The 22,647-nt window shown below is 27.0% G+C and overlaps 3 protein-coding genes across 5 annotated transcripts in view; 1 reads left to right on the plus strand and 2 right to left on the minus strand.

The window, feature by feature from the left end:
• LOC100160313 (E3 ubiquitin-protein ligase UBR4) overlaps window positions 1–11,673 on the minus strand; it is a 32,332-nt gene extending 20,659 nt beyond the window's left edge. Inside the window, exons 1-27 of the mRNA XM_008188454.2 lie at window positions 11,482–11,673; window positions 10,864–11,036; window positions 10,656–10,753; window positions 10,343–10,579; window positions 10,127–10,260; window positions 9,877–10,052; window positions 8,790–8,959; window positions 8,621–8,733; window positions 8,353–8,498; window positions 6,911–7,160; window positions 6,588–6,699; window positions 5,981–6,156; window positions 5,343–5,511; window positions 5,048–5,244; window positions 4,851–4,968; window positions 4,557–4,780; window positions 4,282–4,500; window positions 3,980–4,176; window positions 3,760–3,904; window positions 3,464–3,635; window positions 3,243–3,357; window positions 3,089–3,166; window positions 2,736–2,961; window positions 1,724–1,875; window positions 1,354–1,572; window positions 1,055–1,257; window positions 697–991 (exon numbers count right to left, since the gene is read on the minus strand). Of these exons, the coding sequence (XP_008186676.1) occupies window positions 697–991; window positions 1,055–1,257; window positions 1,354–1,572; window positions 1,724–1,875; window positions 2,736–2,961; window positions 3,089–3,166; window positions 3,243–3,357; window positions 3,464–3,635; window positions 3,760–3,904; window positions 3,980–4,176; window positions 4,282–4,500; window positions 4,557–4,780; window positions 4,851–4,968; window positions 5,048–5,244; window positions 5,343–5,511; window positions 5,981–6,156; window positions 6,588–6,699; window positions 6,911–7,160; window positions 8,353–8,498; window positions 8,621–8,733; window positions 8,790–8,959; window positions 9,877–10,052; window positions 10,127–10,260; window positions 10,343–10,579; window positions 10,656–10,753; window positions 10,864–10,973 (4,451 nt within the window). The 5' untranslated portion in view covers window positions 10,974–11,036; window positions 11,482–11,673. The remainder of the gene's footprint in view (window positions 1–696; window positions 992–1,054; window positions 1,258–1,353; window positions 1,573–1,723; window positions 1,876–2,735; window positions 2,962–3,088; window positions 3,167–3,242; window positions 3,358–3,463; window positions 3,636–3,759; window positions 3,905–3,979; window positions 4,177–4,281; window positions 4,501–4,556; window positions 4,781–4,850; window positions 4,969–5,047; window positions 5,245–5,342; window positions 5,512–5,980; window positions 6,157–6,587; window positions 6,700–6,910; window positions 7,161–8,352; window positions 8,499–8,620; window positions 8,734–8,789; window positions 8,960–9,876; window positions 10,053–10,126; window positions 10,261–10,342; window positions 10,580–10,655; window positions 10,754–10,863; window positions 11,037–11,481) is intronic.
• A 3,502-nt stretch (window positions 11,674–15,175) lies between these two features.
• LOC100167131 (WD repeat-containing protein 18) lies at window positions 15,176–17,773 on the plus strand. The gene is made up of 6 exons (XM_001944435.5): window positions 15,176–15,328; window positions 15,391–15,742; window positions 16,168–16,261; window positions 16,328–16,545; window positions 16,610–17,230; window positions 17,310–17,773. Exons 2-6 carry the CDS (start codon window positions 15,422–15,424, stop codon window positions 17,496–17,498), a joined length of 1,443 nt encoding a protein of 480 aa, XP_001944470.1. The 5' UTR covers window positions 15,176–15,328; window positions 15,391–15,421; the 3' UTR covers window positions 17,499–17,773.
• Window positions 17,774–18,060: 287 nt separating this feature from the next.
• Window positions 18,061–22,647, minus strand: part of LOC100574984 — a 5,765-nt gene continuing 1,178 nt past the window's right edge. The window contains exons 1-5 of one of the 3 annotated variants that reach the window (XM_016807410.2): window positions 22,257–22,601; window positions 20,124–20,430; window positions 18,799–20,056; window positions 18,589–18,729; window positions 18,061–18,522 (exon numbers count right to left, since the gene is read on the minus strand). In XM_016807410.2, coding sequence (XP_016662899.1) covers window positions 18,403–18,522; window positions 18,589–18,729; window positions 18,799–20,056; window positions 20,124–20,407 — 1,803 coding nt within the window. In that variant the 5' untranslated portion in view covers window positions 20,408–20,430; window positions 22,257–22,601 and the 3' untranslated portion in view covers window positions 18,061–18,402. Of the gene's footprint in view, window positions 18,526–18,588; window positions 18,730–18,798; window positions 20,057–20,123; window positions 20,431–22,256; window positions 22,602–22,647 lie in introns of those variants that run through there. The other 2 variants (XM_016807409.2, XM_016807408.2) reach the window with 2 other exon arrangements.

Raw genomic sequence — 22,647 nt, forward strand, 5'->3', positions numbered from 1 at the left:
CTAATTTATTTGTTTGAACGTTTGAGATCATTCTTTGTAACGTCGTTACAAAAATATCTAATTAAAATATATTATTTTCAATTAGGGATATTAATCTTTGAACAATAATTTCTTTTCGTTCGTCTACTAATTCAATATTGATGTTGTTAATAGTTGTTTCAATTTTTAAATTTTTTTAATATTTTTGTCAAATAATAATTTATTGTCATTAAATGTTGTTATAGTTTCATTGAAATTTGTTATTGTGCTCCTTAAAATAGAGACTTGGCCTTGAACTACATCATTTACAAATGTAAATCAAGCCATCGGGTTAAATTTGTTGTAATTTATGTATTGATGACATATTCATTAAGTTAACAGGAGCTTACATTAAAAAGTAAGTCTAGCGAGGATCGAACGCGCGACGAGTACGTATATTAGAAATACATGGGTCACAATTTACGCACTGGTCAATGTCAATATTGTATGGACCCGCTCAACTAGACTGTTCGTGAAATAATAATACGCCTCTCCTGCGAGTACGCCGCGTAGGTCTCGCCACGGAGGCAATGGGCGTGGTTACGTCCAGCCACGACGGCGGCGATACGGCGCACAACGCCATCTCTGGAGCGTTGTATACGTAACACTTTTACTATTGCACACTCTTAATGTTAATAAATTGTATAGGTAATATTATAACACCATTATTTTACTTACGTCTCTAATCCAACAATATAATCTATCATGTTCTTGATCAATTCAAAATTTTCATCAGGATCAATTGAAGCCGATATATTGTTGATAAAATGTTTTATTGAATTGGTGTGTTTATCACTCAAAAAAGCAGTTAATTCCCGAGATAAAGTACCAGTAGCATCAATTAAATCTTTATCTTTGTTCCAACCAACAATAATTCTTTGTAGCCAAAGATCCAATCTATTTTTCGGGTCAGTTGATAATTCAATAATTGTGCGGCACATTGTTTTAATATCTTGATTATTAGTTATTTTAACTAAAAAATAAAAATAAATGTATACAAAGTATAAAATTACTCTATAATTTCTATGTGGCTTACGATTTGAGAATAACCGGTTGGTTAATCTAACAAGTGTTTTAACAAAGACTCCAGATGAAATAAATTTCTTCATTGAAATACCTTCTTTAAGCGCATTTCCACAAAATGTTTGTAGAACAGCATATCGGGCAGATGAAAAATCAAATATTAATTGTTCAATCCAAAAAAGACTATGTATCAAAACTTTCTCAGTTAAATAATCTCTAAAGAAAAATAATTCAAAAATAATTAAAAACTAACCAATACAATAGATAATTTAAGCTTCTCAAAAGAAATAATTAATAAATAATTTCTCTTACGTGTTGGTAGTATCATCACGTTTATATTGAATTGCTAATTTCCTTATATTTTTACTTATAAGCATGGATATCATAGTAGCTGGGTCCTGATCTGCAGGATTTTGTAATTTCTCCAAAGTAGGAATAATATGTTCCAAAAGATTTTCCGATGAACAGTCAATGATCATGGAACTCAAAAGATTCGCGAAATCAGATCGTAATTTAAAATCAGGGCATAATCTAAATAAATTAATAAAGATATTTGATATATAAAAAAAAATTGTCTTCTTATGAAAATTAATATGATTACAGATTAAGTAATATTTTCTTTCCTATTAAAAAATAATGTTTAAAAATGTTAAATGTTTAAAATGTTCATAAATAAACTTACTGTATATTTTCTGTGATAAATACAACAAGTGTATTAAGTAATCGTTTTAATGATGGAGTGTTCAAATATATTGACTGACTGGAGACAAAAGATAAATGATGTTTTATGATATTTTGAATTAAATATTCCGGAGAAGTATCCAAACTACAGTTCTATAAAATTAAAATTAATAATGATGATAAAACACATTTGTATACATTTATATAATGCATAGAGTTCTCTATAAAGGGGTGCACGTATATTTCACTGATTTTCAGGTAGTCAATTTTAAACATATAAATTCCACCAATGCATTTTTTGACCTGAATAAATGTTAACTCCAGCAGTATTAAATTAATGTTAAATCCACAATTATTATAAAAAAAAAATTTAAGCAATAAAATTATACTCTATGATCTATTTCATAGAATGTGTTGTATAATTAATTTTGCATTAAATTGGGAACAAAAATCTATCATTAAAATCAAAATTAGATGTAATTTAAAATTAAAAAATAAAATTGGTTGTTTACATTTATTTTACAGGTAAACAATTGCCAATGAAGGTTACATACATTTGATAGACAATAAAATCGAACAAATGGAATTTACATGCAAAAAAGTTAACATGCGTTAACTTATTTTTTGGTTTTAGATATTTTAATTTGAAAAGTTTGCATCATAATTTCATTTTAATAAAATAATAGTATAAAAACTACAATAATATGATCATATTATAATAATATAATGATGACAAAAGATGATAATCTAATTAATCAAAATTCTTTTATTTTTGATAGCCGATAGTAGGTTGTATGAAGATAGTAGGCCAGAATGTTCTGTAATAAAACCCACAATACTCACAAAAATTGTGGATTTTTACTTCAACTATAATATCATTATCATCAGTTAGCTATCTATTTTATGATTTATAGGTATTAGGTACCTATCAATGGTGATTATGAAATCTACCCCCTTGTGCACACCTATATAAGTGGTTAAACAAAATTGATAAATTATACAAAAATACAAACCTTCAACAGAGGACCTATAGGAACTGAATTCCATTTTGTTAAAATTGATACAATCCATGATGGAATTGTTTCAAACAATAAAGACGGTAAATTGTAAGTGATTGGAGAAAACTCTAAAGATGAATTGTTATTTGTCATTGACAAAATTATTTTCAAATTTGTTAAATCACCCATTGAATACTTCTGAGTTTGGTTCAAATTAGAAATTTGATGGAGAAGGTTATTTCTATAATGTATAAATCAAAAAAAATGTATTAAAAAACTGTATCATGACAAATGAGAAATTTGTATATATTAAAGTTTGATATGAAATTGTATTTTATTTACTTTAAAGTTGTAATTAAAATACATACTTAATATTAGTAAATGTCAACATAGCTAATTCGATACAATACGGCATTAGTATTTGAATATATTCAGTATTAGAATCACTGCAAATTGAAATAATAGCATGAACAAATTATAATTAAAAATCATATTAAGTTGTTAAATAATAAATATAATTACTTGGAAATTTCTTCAGGTGTTTTTCCTGGTTTAAATTGTATATACATTTTTGAAATAACAGCATCAAACAGTATAACGTCCAATAACATTGGAAAGCTATTTTTTTTTGTAGTATCTGTATTTTAAAAAAATATTGGTTTAATATGAAATAAAATATTCTGAATTTTTGAGATAGTAGATGTTTTAAATTTTTTTGATAACAGAAACTAAAAAATAAATACCTGTTTGACGAAGTTGTTGAATAAAATGGATTTCTGCTACTTGATAATCATATTGTATTGTTGAAGCTACAGAAGATACTAATTTCAATAATTCTCTAGAACATAATTTATCGTTTGTATCTGTAGGATTTTCATTGCTTTCCAAAGCACAAATTTGTTTGTACAAACCTTCCTGAAATTCGTGTATTTTAATAAAATTAAATTTATAAGTAAAAAATTAACATTAAATAATAATTGTCATACTTGGCATTCTAATAATATACTTATTTATTTATAATCAACTATAAAATGTTTACCTTTAAAAAATGATAGTAAATTTTTGAACATGTTCTAGGACCCCAAATTAAGAAATATAGCAAATCTGACGAATCAAATCCACGAGTTTTTTCATTGATCATGTCTTGTATTTTTTGAATAGGAACAGGTAATGATAATAATAGCCTAACATAATACATAAACAAAAATAAATTATAATACTAGAAAAATTTTAAAAATAATATTTTAATATGTACATACTTCCATGCAAGCGTAAAACAATATTCAATGCTACATAGGGTTAACGGATTTGAATACAGGGCGATTTTATTTTCAATTCCATTGTCATCTACATAAGACTCATTACATATATTTAATGTTGTAGTTATATCTAAGAGAGCTTCTATTAATTGAGGATAGCTTAACTTTTCTGGATGGTTAAGAATAAAATTAAGAGCCTGAAAACATGAAATAGTATATTTAAATTTTAAATTGAAGAAACAATTTCACTAATGTTTAAATATTATACATAAATATATTATATATGTGTATTATGTATTTACCAATCCATCCAGCTTAGGTGCATCATTTATAGCTGGTTTATCATCCAATAGCTTATAAAAACAAGGAATTACAGCTGTCGAGCACCCAACACAATCTGACTTTCTACGAAAGTTTTCTTCTATTGTGTTATATAGCATGTAAGTATTTTCATCAGTTGTTTGTACTTCATCACCATCTACTTTTACTTCGCTTTTAATGCGCATCAAGTTCCATTCAACCTAGTATTGTATAAAATGTATACTTCCATTTTTAAGTTAATAATATATTATAATACCTGAGATAGTAAATATTCAGGTACATCATACAATCTTCGAACTAAGTAGTCAAATAAAAGAAGTAATCTACTTAAAGCTAAAATATGATTGTTGTAAACCGGCTTCAAAACACATTTGGCACCTACAATAGTATTACAAATAGCTAATAGAATTCCTTTTTTATGAGTTAAGGACATTAAGTTGAACAAAAATATTAATAGCTGTGTATGTTCCACATTCAAATCTGAAATAAAAAAAAAATACTAATTAGATTTCATTTTATTGTTTTTAAATCTGGGAAAATACTAAATTACCTTCAAAATCATTACTACTTTGAGGGCGATTAATTATACTGCTCAATGCATTTATCATATTTTGCCATATGTATGTAGATAATTCATCTCTTTCTGATATGTGTTTTTTTAATAAAACCTTAGAGGAGTATAATTTATATTATATAAATCAATTAAAACTTTATGTAATAAGTATTTAATTTGTATAAAATATTTACTTGAGCTAATATTGATAAAGTTCTGGGATAGATTTGTAATGACCATTTACTGCCTAAAGCATCTAGAGGTATTTTTATCCCTAATAGTTCAAGAAATACATCTTGTTGTTTTTCTGATAAGTAATCTCTAGCAATCAAATTATGAATAAATATTCCAATAGACGAAGAAACATTTTGGTGAGAGTCAACAATGCAAGCTAAAATAAATTCATCAATTAAAAGAGATTTTAAGATATAAAATTAATATTTAATTAAAGCCAAAATTATTTTCAATTAAAATAAAACTACTACTTACATAAATCATTATTAACAGGTGCCCAGTCTACTTCTCCGATCAATTTAGCTAATACAATAAGGTTATCAGTTTGAATTGTTTTAGACATATAAGTGAAAATGTAATCACACTCAGCATTTAAAAAATATATGTCCAATACATTGAATATTCTTATTATCAGTGCTAAATACTGTATACCCAACACAAAAATGTAAATTAAAACAATTAATATTATTATTTATTAGGCTTCTTCAACAATATATTTTTGAATATCGATATCGTTTTGAATTGTGCGATATTAAAAAAAAAGTTAAGGTATTGATATATCAAGATTCCGATATCTCTATGACTATCATAATTGTCAATACTTAATTGACTAGCTACTAGGTACCAGGTAGTAACTAGTGGGTATCAGTTAACAATTAATTGTTTTAAAATATATTATTCAAGAGCTTTGGAATTAAAATCAGTTCAGCTTCGCTGTACATCGATTATCGATATATAACAATTAATGATATATTACAATTATTTATACCTTAATTTCCGAAAAAAAAGTTTGCGATATCGACATCGAATCAAAATATTCATATTGTTGAAGAAGCCAATTATTTATTATTTAACAAATATATTTTTTAAATAAATACAAAATTATATTTTACCCCTTCTGGATCATCATTATCGGGGACAACGCTGTAATTTGATTGATTTAATACACTTTTATCTAGATCCATATAATCCGATGCTTGTGTTTTAGAGGACACATTTTCAATTTGTTGATCTCCTGAGGTCAGTACTTCTTCAAACCAAGCACCAAACAGAGACTCATTATCTTCATCTATAACCAAAATAATTAAATTTAAAAATATGATTCACAGAAATGTAACACCAGTGGAGTGGATTGTGGAGTCTAAGTTTTAAGGGGTGGGCAAATGATAACATATAAGTAATAATGAAGAAAATTACAATTATTGTCAATTGTTTTTAAAACTTATACCTGTACAATTATATATTATGACAAATGTTCTTACAATTAAATAATGGATAAAAAATAATTTATGTAATTTAATTTAATAAGTATTCAATATCACAACAATTCTCAATTTATTTTTTAGTTAAAAAATGCATGTATTATGTTAGGGGGGTATGGAAGATTCAAATGTCGTACAACTCAAAGGTAAAAAAGTTCACAATGCCAATAATTTACACATGCAACTGCAATTTCAACAGTCAGATCTTCCATATCACCTTATATATGTAATAAATTACCTCCATCTTGAGGTGCTCCACTTTCGGGTGTTCCAGGCAACATATCTATTGATTCCAAACTTATAGTGCGATTTATCTTATTTTTATTTTTATTTAATACAAGACACATAACCTATTTTAAATATTTAAAAATCAATTAACAATCATAAAAATCAAACACAAAAATAATTAGTAAGACACATTAATAAAAAAATTTATCTTAAAATAATTATTATTAACCAATAAATGTATAAATGTAATAATTTAATCGTAGTTTATTAAAATAAAAACCAGATATATAATTATTAAAAAAAAAAATTATAAGTGTTACTATAAGAAATTACTTTTCGATGACTTATTGCTGCTAATTGATAAAAGAATTTAATCAAAGGTACAGTTTGAAAAATTCTGAGCAGTCGACCACATGCTCTTGCCTTAGCACAGATATCCAATGGAGCTGGCATTATTTCAGATTCAAAGTCAATAAGTTTCATAAGTTGATCTGAAGATGATTCTTTTCTTGCATTTTCCAAAAGTTCAACAATCATAGTGAGCATTTCATTTGCTAATGCCACTGATAAAACATTGAAAGAGCTAAACACAAACATTGAAATGATATAATTTATTTGACATCTAGATGTTAAAAACATGAAATGTCATTTCCATTTCCAGGCTTTGAATTATATATTTAATTGAATGATTTTATTTTTTAATATAATAATGGAACATATTTTAAGGTGAGCTTTGAGCTTTAGTCTTTTAATTGTAAAAATCATCATTCATTTGAAAAAATTACGTAAAATAAGAATGTGTCAATGTGTTATAATAAATAGCTTTAATTTGCACAAAAAAACAACTGCCTCTTAAAAGGACGTCATAACCGTCTTACAAATATATGTCATATTAAAATGTGTGTTCAGCAATTCCATTTTTGAATAATAAGTAATAATCATTAATAATAGAGATAATTGACCTACTATCTAACTTAATTATCTGTTTTTCATAGTTCATCAATGGTTTTAGTTTTAAATGTTTAAATTGTTTAAAAAGTTAAGAGTATGTAAAGCATCACTGTCTAAAAATCAATGACGCCATAAAGCCTGAAAATTAAAATATTGTAAAACGCCAGGTAATTTTCTTATTTTTTGATTTTTTTTTTATAATAGGTAAATTCACTTTATGACTATTGCCAAAGCTTACTACACAATATTGGAACTGCTGGACATTTTGTATGATTTAAATTTGTAAGACAAAGACGATACATTTGGGTGTCGTATACCCTTAGGCTGGTATCACACTTGTAGATATTCGCAATGGACGTTCTGTGGGAGAATTTCCACAATAATGTAACATGCTGCTCTAGTATGTGTCATGTATATAAAAACAATGTGTTTTGATATTTGAGGAATCTAATTTTTTTTAGGAATGTTGCGCATGTGTGTCACAGGCCTTAAGGTTAATCATTGTACTGTATAATAGCACAAAATACAAATATTAAATTTATGGATTTTAAGGTAATATTCCACTATAACCATGTTTTTACACGCCTTGTTATTCGCCAAATTTAATTATTTCATAAACAGTATTATGGGAGTACTCAAAATATTGTTTCAAACATTCTTATGAAACTTGTGTTGAATTATTGATGTAATTATATACCTCAAGCCAAATCCTTTAAGACGATAATTATGATTTTTAGTAAATACATTTTTTATTGCATCTCATTGCATCAATAGTTATCCTAGTTATACCATTAATCTATGTTAACAAAGAATACAACACATACTTTTTTGCGGGTGGCTTTGATATTTCTTTTTTAGTTTTAGTAACTTTATCATCTTTTATTGAGTTATTTTCATAATTTTTCATTGTAATATCTTGAAGGCCATTAATAAGAATCCAAATAACAATCATATAATAGTTTTGATGCACCTATAATATTAGATAAATATAAAAAGGTCAGTTCTATTGACTAAAAAGCTTAATATATATACATATATATATATATAAGCTGTTTAAATTTAAGGTATTAATATAAAATAATAAAAACTTACAGAATACGAAAATTTTTTTAGTATTTCAGATACTGTTTGCATAATAATGACAGTTTTTTCAATTGTCTGGACAGCTTGATTCCACATAACATCATCTTCAATATTTATGCTATCTAGAAATTCTAAAAATATATTTATGTTTTTAAGACAAATTTGAAATCCAACTGACCTGTACTTGTCGAAGAGTTATTATGAACACTCTGCACAAATAAAGCAAGTCTTAGACAAGCTGCCATAATACTTGTAAGTTGTTGTAGACACACAACAGTTAATGGTTCAAATATTGGTAATGCTAATGCATTTTCAACAAAAGTCATATCCAAAAGCACAAATCTATACCTTAAAAAAAATATTTAACATGTTTATTTTAATTTTGTAACATCTATCAAAAGGCATTAAAATTATTATGATAGGTAATTACAATACAAAAATAGCTATAAATAGAAGTCATAGAACTTTTTTTTCCTGTAAACGATGTTAAACGGTTTTATCAATAATTTTTGTTTCAGAAACCCCCCCCCCCCCTCCACTATATTTATTATTTTTGTTTTAAAAAGGTAAAACATTACAAATTTGCATTAAACTGTTTTAATATTAGAGTAAATACCAGTGAATTAAAATAACAACATCGTGTTCTGTTTTTCTGATATTTTAATCTTGAGGCAAGTTATGAGTATTTTTAAATAATTATAATATTTTATCACAAACAATATACTTTATTTCAAATAAGTTTGGGAAAATTTTTCAGCCTCAAAATTATAGGAACATTGCGATTAGTCAGTAGTCGGCAGCCAACAAGACTGTAATTGTTTAAAGTATATATGTTTACCTATATATTATATATATATATTATAAACATGGAAAATGCTAATATAAATATTTGGTGAATATTTCAAGTGATCTACAGTTATTAGTTTATAAGTTACACCAAAAAGATACATTCGATTATTTCAAAAATTACCATTTTTTTGGTTTTTCCTAACACTTCCGCTAACTACTAGGAATTTTCAATTTAAATTATTAAATATAAGTTGATACTTTTTGGATTAAATTTCAAATGAATGTTTGGGTACCTATTTCAAAATGTTTAATTTTAAAATATAACATTTGTCAGGAAATATTGCTAGGAGTTGGATCCAACTCAGTAGTTTAAAACATGAATTAGTGAACTACAATGATCTTATTGCTGAAATGTAACTTAAATAACAACAATTTTGCTAATAACATAATAAAGGTATATTTAATTATTTACTCACGAAATCTTAGCACCAGTTGATTCAGTAGCATGTTGAATATTCTGTTCCTCCGTAGAATTCAGTTGAATTTCTGTGATATATCTTTTAAGAATTGGTAGTTTAGTGCAAATTTTAAAAATTACATTATTTGCTCCCATATCTTGTAAAGCAGATATATTGTTCTTAATTAACAACTTCTATGTAATGAAAAAAATTAACATTTATATTAATTATATTAGTAGTTAATTCAATGAGAGATGAAATAAAATACCTTGATATCCTTTTCATCTTTTTTTAAAGAATCATTTAAGCGAATTTTACTTCTATCTAATGGTCTAATCATTTGTTCAGAAATTGATGAGTAAGCTAGAGATTTTTTACTTTCTTTCTCTTTTTCTTTTTCTCCTAAAAATAAAAAAAGTACAAGATTATTTTTAATAACATTTATATTTAAAAAAAAAAAAAAAATGATATTATTTTTAAATACCTAAAGTTGGTGCATTAGATGGCCATTCTTTTATACACATTACAACAGACACAAATTCTGAAGTATTCAACGGCTTTCCAGAACATAATGCTGAAATAGCTGCCAATGCTAAATTTAAATGAGATGAGTAACTATCCCAATTATTATCATTTGCGTCAACTTGTCCCATGTATGTTAGAAGAAATTTCAAAAGAACTTTACAACTCTTACTAACTGTAGATAACTCATTTTTTTGAACTATGAAAAATAAATAATAAAATCAATAAATATTAATACTTATTTTTAATATAAATAAAATTTAATGTAGTATTACATATATTACAATGACGACCGATGTAATTGGCGGCTAGTGTAAAAAAATAGAAGTAAAATTTGTTCTCGTTGACATCATGTTCACTCAAACATTTTTCACTAGAAGAAAAAATATATTAGAGCTAACATTTTAACATTATATTCAAATAAATTATTAAAAGTAGGGTAAAAATTAATTAGTATGTACTTTTATATCATTATATACAAACCTTTGATCAATAAATTTAAGCAAAGTATACAAATTGACTTTTGCATTGGAACCTGTATCGTAAAAAACAAATTTTACAGACGTCCAATCCAAATCAGTTTTAGAAGCCATTTTTGGTGTATTGTATCCGATACAACTACACAGTCATTTTCATTTTGGTTTAGGACCTATAAACTATAAAACACATATTTTATCAAACAATATTAAGTAATAGTGTAATGATTGTACGCAATGTAAATTGATGCAAACGTCTTAATTAAAAAAGTGGCCAAAAGTCTATACCAGATATGAATGAATGAAATAACATTTAAGACAGCAATTTTAAACTGTTATCACAACAATGTATGTACGTAAAACAATGACATGGGTATATTACAAATGCGATAAATTGAATTAGTATAAAACCATGATGACCTGAATCACTTGAAATAATAATACGCCGTCAAATATGACGATAATTACCAACTGCATATATAAATATCCGTACGCATATACATGTACACCGTACTAGTAAAACGCTATTAAAATGACTTGGCAAGTTAATAATAATACCACTATCATTGTTGTTTAAATTGAAATACGCATTGGACTTAATGCGATTCCGTTCCGGAATACTTACGGATGATTATTGTCTAAAACACTACTCGACAAACAACAAGATCACATGGTAAATCTCACAAATCGAGTGGAACTTTACATATTATTTATTACTCTACTTTATTGAAAAGTTTGATCAAGAATACACCAAAAACAGACGCGAATTCTGCGAAATCAAGACCAACTGATTTGTGATTTTACATTCCAGCCCTCGACATTATTTGGTATAGGGTTTCAGACTTCGGTACACTACCTTGGTACAAAATATATAATTTGATACTAGTGATTACAAAACCGGAAACGAATCTTAGCTCCAAACGACATACATTCTCCAAGTTATCATTACCACAAACATTTTAAAATTTAACAATATTAATGTCAATAATTATCGAATATTTCGACAGAAAAACCAGTCAGTTTTAAAGTTATAGCACAGAATAGATCAATAATTATAGGTAGTCAGACTTCAGGGCTCAGACTAATAAAAACAATAAATACGTGATAATATAGTTATAGTTATAACTTATAACCAAAAGTGGGCATTATCTTGTTAAAAAATAAGTTATTATTTTTAACTTAACTAGTTAGTTATTTTTGTTTTTAATTTTAAAACTTATTTAGTTAAAATATTTATTGTTGTTAATTATTATTGTTGTGCAGTTAAGTTAAATTTTCTTTTCGTGTTATGCGGAACCAACTAGACAATATTGATGATCCGATGACTCAATTCCAATTTCGGTAATTTTTTTCCAATCATGTATATTATAATTTATAACAATCAAATTTTTTACATAGTGTTGGAACGTCTTGCAAAATGTATCTGCAAATGTTTGTGTAAATCAAAATACTAGAGCAGTTTATGACTTAGAAATATTGTGAATAAAAATTTTGCTTGGTCAAAAAACTTTAAAAATATGTAAGGGGCCCGGGGCCAAGCACACTGCAGCGGTATTTTCGCCGTCGAGTCCTTTTTTTTAATCCACTGATTACTGAACCCAGTGGCGCCGAAGTTTTTAAAATGTGGTCGGGCAATTTTAAAACTTCCCGGCCTCAATATCTTAATTATTTAATATAGAGGTACCCTGATATACATTTATTCATAATCACGGTTTAAATATACTCATGCTCATAATAAAGTTATGAAGTAAATAAAATATGGCTGGCCGGACACATTTTTCAAAAAAGTGGTCGGGCCACAGCCCGACGTCAGCATGGACTTCAGCGCCACTGACTGAACCATACCTACTGAAGTAATACCGCTTAGTAGATAAGGCTCAGTTGATTTAAAAAAAAGCTGTTAAAACAGTAACGTAAAAACTACGGTGGTAAAACTGTTTGAACTCGACGTCTGTGGTGTGACCCTAATACAAATTGAGAATTTCTACAAATATTTTTCATGCGGTTGTCTAAAGTTTGAATTTTTACAAAATAGAATATTATTCAGTATTCACTATTCTGGTATAAAATAGGTAACAACTTCTCATCAAACGATTTACTTATATTTTGCTATAATTCAATAACGAGCAATCCTATAGGTATATAGGTACTTGAAATTTTTTAATTTTTTTATTTTTGTGTCTGTCATCACCTTTTAGGACAGTAGAAATGCTTACATTTTCTTCAACAGTATCTTTTCTGATAGGAAAGTGAATCTAGTTAGTACTTTGGGGGGTTCCTAGTAGTTTTTAAGAGCGCCGTGAAAAACAAAAGAAAAAATTAAGGAAAAACGGGAATTTTTACACAAAATCTGTTTTCGAGAAAATTGATTTTGGTTTTTGGTGCAACTCTTAAACAAATGACCGTAGGTACATGAAATTTTGACTGAATGTTTATATTAAAATTTTCCATACACCATAATATTTTCCAAATATTTTGACTTATTTTGAGCTCTTTACGGACATTTTCAGTTTCCATTTTTTTTTAGTTTTTTTTTCTATAAATATCAATAACATTTTATTTTTTGGTTAAAAAAGCTTGAAAATTTAATAGGAGGCTCCTAGTATATTGTTTCAAAGGCAGATGAAAAAAATTTAATATCCATAGTCACAATTTTTTTTAGAAGAATTTAAAATTCAAATATTGACAAAATACGTAAAAATGACGAAAATTTTCAAATTATTTTAAGTTAAGAATTCATAAAAAAATTTCTTTTTAAATCTAAGATTTGAAAATGTAATACAAGATTCTTCATACATTTGTCTACCTTTATCAAAAAAAAAAAAAATGTTTTCAAGCAAATCAAATTAAATTTTTATGATCGTTTGAATTTCATATTTTTACAAGAGTGGATATTCACTCCATTTCTCACGTAGCGGATTTTGTTATTTTAGCTTTTTGAGCTGTTTAAGGACATTGTCAGCTTTCAATTTTTTTAGTTTTTTTGATATATAAATAATAAATATCAATAAAAATTTATTTGTTAGGTAAAAAAACATGAAAATTTAATGCAAGGCTCCTGATATGTTGTTACAATAGCAGTTTAAAATACATAGGCACAATTTTTTTTTTATAAGCATTTAAAGTTTGAATTTTGACAAAATATATCAAACTTAAATTTTAATAATTATTTTTAGTTAAAAATGTATAAAATTTTCCATTTTTATAGCTGAAAAATGAAAATTTAAAACAACGTTCCACGTAAATAGGTTATATATAAATTACTTTGTTCACAATAATATCATCAAATATACTTCCTAGTAATATCATCGCTGTCTGACCGTCTTCACTCAGAATCGTTTTTCTTAAACAATGATATTATATCATTAAATTCAAATTTAACATCATCCATTACAGTGACCTACTTGTAAACTACTGTACATCAGAGCGACACCCACTTGGCCACCTTTTTTACATTTTATCCAAAATTATATTTTTAAATGTTTTTATAATTTTCTAGTCCTATAATATAGCCCCCACAAATAATTATACCAATAACTTCACCCGTGTACGGATTCATGAATAAATGTTTGGCACAACCCCAAATCTGAATAGCATAAGCCCACCTGCGACATGTGGTTATATCACTCACATCTCACATGGGTTTTATGAGTTATAAGTTATAACTATTATGAGTGACGACTTTAACTACAGTTATACACAATATTGTTTGTATATAATAGGCATTTTTTAACTTGAGGATTGGTCGAAACTCGAAGAAGATTTAAGTAATTTAAATCTATTTTTAAATATTTTATTTTTGAAATATATATTTAACAGTCAATACTCAAACGTCTCGAAACACCTCCTAAATGGAAAATATACGGTCGCACTACGGACTCAAATTCCATACGGTGGATATTTGTACAATTTTTACATATTTGTAATTTTTTTTTTAGTTACCTTTTAATAAAATAAATGTTTTGTCTAGTATAATAAATATTTATTTAGATACATACCTAATAATATAATAATTAATTTAATAGTTAATGAAAAACAATTGTTAACATTAATGCTTTAACGCTTTAACAATTTATTAATTTACAAAATATTAAACTAGTATTTTAGAATATTATATATTTTATGGTTATAGATATTATGTTAAAGAAGTGTTGATAAATGTTATGATTATATTTAATTATGTAAATCATAATAAAAAAGAATAATGTATTTAGTTGGTACCGGGCTTTTTTTTCCTAGATTCCCTGCAACAGCTTGCAATAGCGACAATACGTCCACTGTCAACAAAGTGCACTATTCCAATGATATACCGATAACCAAACCACGGTTGAGAGTACGGTTGATTTAGGTTATGTTCGCGGTAAATGCGAATAGTGGACAAATATTTTAAATCGTCAAGCCCGCAGTCCGCACATTGCACGGATACATTCAACATTGTGTCTCAGAAAAATAAGAAATACCTTTTAAATACTGTAAATATTAATTATTATCATTTATAGCGAAAAAATTGGTTTTATAACCTTATACTTTATAGTTGTAAACGTCTACGACGAGCGTTGGCCGATATGACGTCCTCCGAGACGTTAGAGGTTGCGTTCGTGTCGGACGGCACTTCAGGAGCTACGGTATGGGACACGACCAACGGTACGATGTTGAAGACTTACAGGCATACAGCTTCCATTGGGCAAAACTGTATGAGCCTGCTGGGAAATGACTATCTCATTGCCGCTGACAAGGGACCGCTGATACAAGCTTGGCCGATCAACAGTCAGGAACGAACACACCAGGTTCGCATGTTGTGCGGTGGGAAGATTAACTCATTGGCCGCAAGTCCTGACGGACTGTACATTGCAGTGGCGATCAGTGAAAAGTTACAAGTTTGGATGGTAAGTAGAATTTTGGAGAAATCATTACACAATATAAACTAAATGATAACGGGTTCATTGAATACATAGTACAGACTTCCGGTCCAGTCCCATATTCAATGTCCAACTAAAATCTAAATTACCATTAAAGGTAACAAATTGAAACCAATTGATGTTTAGGCACTGTACTATTTGACTTACATTTAAGTAATGATCCAACTACCTACTAAGTTTAAAAATGAATATATTTAGGTTTGGATCATAACTTTTACTTTTTTTACTATTCACTTAAATTTCTCAAATGTGCTATACCCAAAAGTTGCCACCCCCACAAATTTAACCTAATGTACCTAGTTAACTTTTTTTTTAAATAATAGGGTCTAGTTTTAACATAAGTATACTAAAATGAAAACAATATTTTAACATTTTGTAATATTTATGTTTAGGCTTGTTCCGGAAGATTATTGACAACCGTAAGTCGCCATTTTCAACCAATAACTATTATTAAGTGGTCTTCGGATGGATCTTATTTAGTCACTGGTAATCATTTTATTTTATTTTATCAATACATTTTTTTTAAATTTTAGTATGATTGTTGTTTTTAAGGTGGTGAAGATGGTCTTGTTTGTGTATGGTCACTAGCTAAATTGATCAATACATCTCAATCTTCCATGCCACAAACGTTTATTTCTGGAGATCAAATAGATCAGTCAGCACCCACTTACATATTTTCTGATCATTCTGTAAGAATAACTGGAGTATATATTGGTAACTGCACAAGATGCATACGCATTTTTACTACCTCGGTTGACAAAACATGCAAGGTAAATAATATGCGTATAGTATTGTCATTAATACTGTTAACTTATAACATATTTTTTTTTTTAGATTTACGACCTCTCAACTGGTATCATGTTATTGTCGATTGCATTTGATATAATCCCTTCTAGCCTCACTGTTGACTCAATAGAAACTGCTGTTTATATTGGTACAACAGCTGGTCCTATACGTTCTTTTGATCTTACATCCCCACCACGTACCCGTGAATGTTATGTATCAGACAAAGAAAGTGGTATCAAATTTGTTGGTCACGCCAAGGCTGTAACTGCTTTAAGTGTGTCATTATTTGGTGATATGTTAGTGTCTGGTTCTACAGATTGTACGATAAGAACATGGCATGTAGCAAGTCGTCAATGTTTACGAACTATTCAATTAAAAGAGCCTGTTATTAATATGTTTTTAACATTGATACCACGCCAGTTAACTGCAAATGAATTAGAACCCAGTATTATATTAAAGAGTTTTAAAAAAACAGAAGAACTAGAAAATGATCATTTTGTTGAAGTATATTCTTATAATGATCTTTTTGAAGAAGAAAGTGATACTTTTGGACACAAAGAAGATACTAATATACGCGAAGAATTGGAAAAAACTAAGACAATCAATGCAAGAATATATGAATTTGCGATTAACTCAATATTAAAAGAAAGTGAACCAAATCCAAAAGAGGTATACATTTAAACATTTTAGTGTTTTTAAATACAATTGATATATTACTAAATTGATCTAATATTATATTTATTTTCAGGATATAGATATTAGTTCTTTTTCATTAGTTGATTTAGAATTTAATGGAGAAAAGAATGGATTAGATAATGATGATGATATAATTATTGATGAAAATTCCACAACTCCGAGAAAGAAAAAAAGAGGAAGAAAAAGAAGTAAAAAAAATGTTAATGACACAAATATAAGTAATATTTATATATATTCATGAATTTGTAATTTTTAATATTAAAATATAATTGTTATTTTTTAAAAATCATGAAAATTATCATTACTACTATAGTTTTAAATAATACCTTGCATTTAATTATTTAAATAATCTATGACTAAAATAGTCATAAACAATTGAATATTCAATCTGTGTATTAAGGTTTGTGAAAGTTTTTCTTTTTTTTGTTAAATTGTTTAGCTTATCTAAATTCTATGTCAAATTTAAATAATTATTCTAAGCTCAAAATAAAATAGTAATATTTTTATAAATTCTAATTTATATTCAAATTTTAAAATGTAACCTATAAATTCCCAGAAGTTCACAGTATATTTATTGAATTTTTAATATTTAGGTGACTATTTTTTGGAATTATTAATATCTATCATGTGATTATAAATGAGCACATACTACATTAACTAATAAAATAAAGTTTCTATTGAAAAAGTTAATATTTATAAATATATGAATGATCATTTAACAATTTTATACTATTGAGTATTGAATGATTACATTTTTTTATAAAAAAAACAACAAAATAAATAATTAATGTACAAATATAAAGTTTTATTAGCATTTAATGGACTTTATATTTAAATATTTATTTGCTAATATATATAATATATTGTAAGTGCATGTTTGAACTCAAAATGAGTGAAAATAATTTTACAGAAATTATAAAACAAAATTCATTGTCTGTTTTGACAGATGAATGTACATATAAATTAATAAAAATAGTATCTATGAGTATACAAATAATAATAATTTCATGACTAAATAATACAAGAATAAAATTGATTTAAAAAAATATTATCACAGAAACAATGTTTTTTACAAAGATTTAGAACAATTTTTTTTACTTATGTTAAATGACTTAATTGTTAATTTTATTGTCATAGATTTTCAGTCACTCCTGGACGGTACTACGGTATTTGTCTAAATTCCATCCACGGAAATATTTTCTAAGGCATTCATTAAAATGACGTTCCATAAAGTCCATCATAAGCTTACATTTAATATCATTAGACTGCTAATAAAAAAAAATATATATATAAATAAAATTAATGTGAGATACACAGTTTGTTTTTCTTACCTGAGATATGTGGCGGAATGTACTGAATACCAATCGAAAGTCCCTAACGACTGCTTGTACATTTTCATACTTCTTATTAATCATTTTACATCTGATTGGCTCAAATAGCTGTATCCTAACCACATTTTGATAAGTAGTCTCCTTTAAACAACATTTTTATATTAATTTATACAATTGTTAAATTTTTCTTATCAACAAAAATTAACTCACATATAATTCTGGCTCCTTACTAAACTCTTCTTTTGGTATATCTTGCATTTCTCTAATCATTTTTTGAAATTTATATCGAACTTTTTTATCTACTTCTCTAGCCAAAAAATTCCACATTCTGTCTGTGGTATCGTCTGGAATTGGAGCTCCACTATCTCTGTCAGACATTTTTTCAAATACTGGATGTACATTGCTGATTAACCCTTCTTCACTCTCCTGTGATGACTGTATACTATCAGTAGATCTAGTAGCCAAAATATTATGATTAATAGCATTGTTCACTAACTTCTTTGCATCTTTTTGTGCTTCTAGCCATTTCTTCTCGTCATCTTCCTTTACTTCAACTAGTTTAGCTTCAGGTTTGGGCTGTGGATTAGCAACAAACTGAGAAGATGGAAATGGTGCATTATGTACTGGATATGGTGGTTTTTGGTAATTATTTTGCCATGGATTTGGGGGTTGTTGAAGGTATTGATAATACTGTGGTTGATTCATTCGCACTTGGTTTGGATATTGTTGGTAAGGGGGCTGATATGGAGGACGGTACTGCATTGGACAGTATGGTGGCCGATTTATTTGCGGTGTTTGATATGGTCCTTGATAATTATAATTGTTAATATAATTCTGATTGGGATAATTATAATTTACGTATGCCTGATTGTTAAAGTCTGGAGATGGAGGTTGGTATGTGGGCTGTTGTACAGGTGGAACAAGAGGTGTTATTGGATTTTGCATTACATGGACCTCAGGTTTATCATTTGGCACAATTTTTTTTAATTGAGTGATTGTTGATAATGCCTTATTGAACATTCTATCACCATTTTTTCCTTTGACTTTAAGTGATGCATTCGGATCTTTAGCACGGCAGTGTACATTGATATCATTAATCAACTGTTCCATAATTTTGTACGAGTGTTTCCACCAATGTTGGTCTACATTGACATTCATTCCAAACATGTCTATCATGGTAATGCTGAAATTAATAAATACAGCAACCAGGGTGTGCACGTTACCTTTATCAACACGGCTGGCATCTACAGATGTCAACAACTGTTTAACAATATTATTAGAATCTACAGTCTGTACCCACATGGGTAAGTCTCTGTTCACATCAAGAGCATCATCTACAGTCTTACAACCTGACCATAATAATCTTTTAGTTTCTTCAAAACAAGTAGATGCCGAATTGTTTTCAAAATCATATAATACAGATGATGGTGAACGACTTAAAGTTGGCCGAGATGATATTGATGATGTACTATAAAACAAACAATAAATACAAATTAGTAAATTATTAATAATGAATAATGATATTATAATATTACCTGCTATAGTTTTTATAATTTTTTTGAATAGCTGATGCTATGTTGATAGTTTTATTTGTTGCTGTTGGACGATATGAACGACTTTTATTAGATTTCTTATTTTTTTTACTATTTGTAGCACATTGCATTAGTTTTATATAACCATTTAACGAATGATAATCAGCAGTAGTTTTACTTGGTGTAACTTCTTGATCAGACATCATTAAACGATTGTATATGTTCATCATAAACTCCAATCGACCTTTCATGTCAGATGAAACAACATTCACATTGTATTTTGTCATGATTATTAAGTAAATCAATTTATCTATGGACAAAAATAAAGTTCAAAATTGTACGATGATTAAAATGTTGTGTATCAAGACAATAAGGTAAGTTATTAATTATTTAAAATGAAGAACAACTGATAAAAGTGAAACATTATGATATAGTATTATTTGTATTTTTTTAGTTGGGTATATAGGTAATTTATATTATATTTATGTTTACTATTATGTTTGACATTTTTATTTGTAAAATTGATCAGTTTATGCAAAAAATTGTATGATTTTAAATAAATTTATTTTGATATCAAAAAAATTACTCGGTCTTGCTGAGTAGAAACTCGTACTCCTAATACTATTACTTAATATTCTACATATAATTTATTAAGATTAGGTTATTTGTACATTTTTGTGTAAGTTATATTAATTAACAATTATTTAAGAAAAAATATAATATTATGTATGTATTGTTTAAAATGTTATGTTTTTAAATTATAATTTAACTTTATTACAATATAATATACTAATATAGCCACTTACTTATTACGTATTATCATTAATCATACTGTATTACAATTTACTAAATCATTGCATATTTGAAATTAATCTTTTAATTTTTTTTTTAATTAGGATCCTCTTTTCGACGATAATATGCCGTGTGCTATATAATTATATAAGTATTAGATGCTAAGTTATTGAATTATAACTTTAAGTAATAAGATTTATATAAAATGTTGTTCTTTTTTATAATTTATACATTATTAATTAGTAAATCAGTAATCACAATGTATAAAATTAGTGTCAGGCAGTCTTGTAAAAAATAGCAACTTTTTAAAAATATTTAAAATAGTGTCTGAATAGTAGTAAAAAAAAGTATTTGTATTTAGAGATACTTTAAAACTTTAAGTATTTAAAATACATTTGTCATTTTCCAATTACATTTTGAAAAGTATTTAAAATGTTTATTTAGGACTTAAAATTTAAAAAGTATTTGAATACTTTTATTTAAGTACCTACTTTACAAGACTGGTGGTAGTCATAAAATGTTGTGGTATTGGTCAGGGAAAGGATAATGCTGATTTTTGTTTAAATTATTTTTTTATGAATACATAGGTAAAATATATATTGGAAGCCCATAGGGCCATAGGTATGGGGTATATCCCCTTATCCCCACTGTAACCAACCATGCATGGTAAATATTTTTAAATGATGAATTAAAATTTAATAAAGACATATTTAAAAAAAATAAAGATAGAGAATAAATTTGATTTTGTAGTCTATATTTACATTAGATATTTAGTTTAATATGTGGTATAGGTTTTTAAAATGTACCTAACTGTATAATATAGGTACTTGTATATTGAACAAAATATTTAGATAGCAATGAATAATAATGATGGTATACATTTAACGATACAAATTTAGCGGGTTACTAGTTACTGTATAACATAGAAAAATTAGAAGGTATGTAGAATGTAGATGTTTCCAAATTATAACAAAATATTATTCTAGCATAAATACTTTAGTCTATATAATATTATTAAATCTAAAATCAATAAAGGAAATTGGGTGGGGGCTTTTAAATTCACTCAAACTTACTAAGTGGTCAATGGTCGCTACTATAGTTAATAAATATTACTTTCAATTAATATAATTGGAGTGCAAATAAAAATATTAAGTAACTAGGTACAATTAAAAATAATTATAAATAAATAATAATTATAATTAAAAAAATTATCTTTCTTATCTCTTTAAAGTAATAGTTGACAAATGCTAATATAATACACAAACACATTACATAATCGTATATAGGTACTATATAATATATATAATATTATTATGTACGATACAAGATGTCTGAAATAATTACATTTAGGTTTTTCATGGTGTTTAAGGTAAGATGATTTTTGCAAGCGAACAGAGCGACTGATATGCAATAAAGTATTTTTTAATCAGACTTTAAAATTATGTAAAATTTTCGCCCATGTAGCCACGGTGTGCCGGTATCGTTACGTTATCTTCCTCGACTTTTGTTGGCATATTCATACGATAAGCAGTTAACCGATAAAGTATGTACATTTAGGTACCCACCTAATACCTATGTGGCTATATTAGTGCAGCTGATAATGACCTATAACGACGGGGATTCGATATCGTGATTTTCTGTTTTCGTCTAACACACGCGTTATATAGTATTTTATACGTGTTTTTTGCCAAACAATTGATCTAATGAAGCGATTGGAATTCTGTAAGCAGATTTG

The sequence above is a fragment of the Acyrthosiphon pisum genome, chromosome A1, assembly GCF_005508785.2.
Source record: "Acyrthosiphon pisum isolate AL4f chromosome A1, pea_aphid_22Mar2018_4r6ur, whole genome shotgun sequence".
In the NCBI taxonomy this organism is placed as follows: domain Eukaryota; kingdom Metazoa; phylum Arthropoda; class Insecta; order Hemiptera; family Aphididae; genus Acyrthosiphon; species Acyrthosiphon pisum.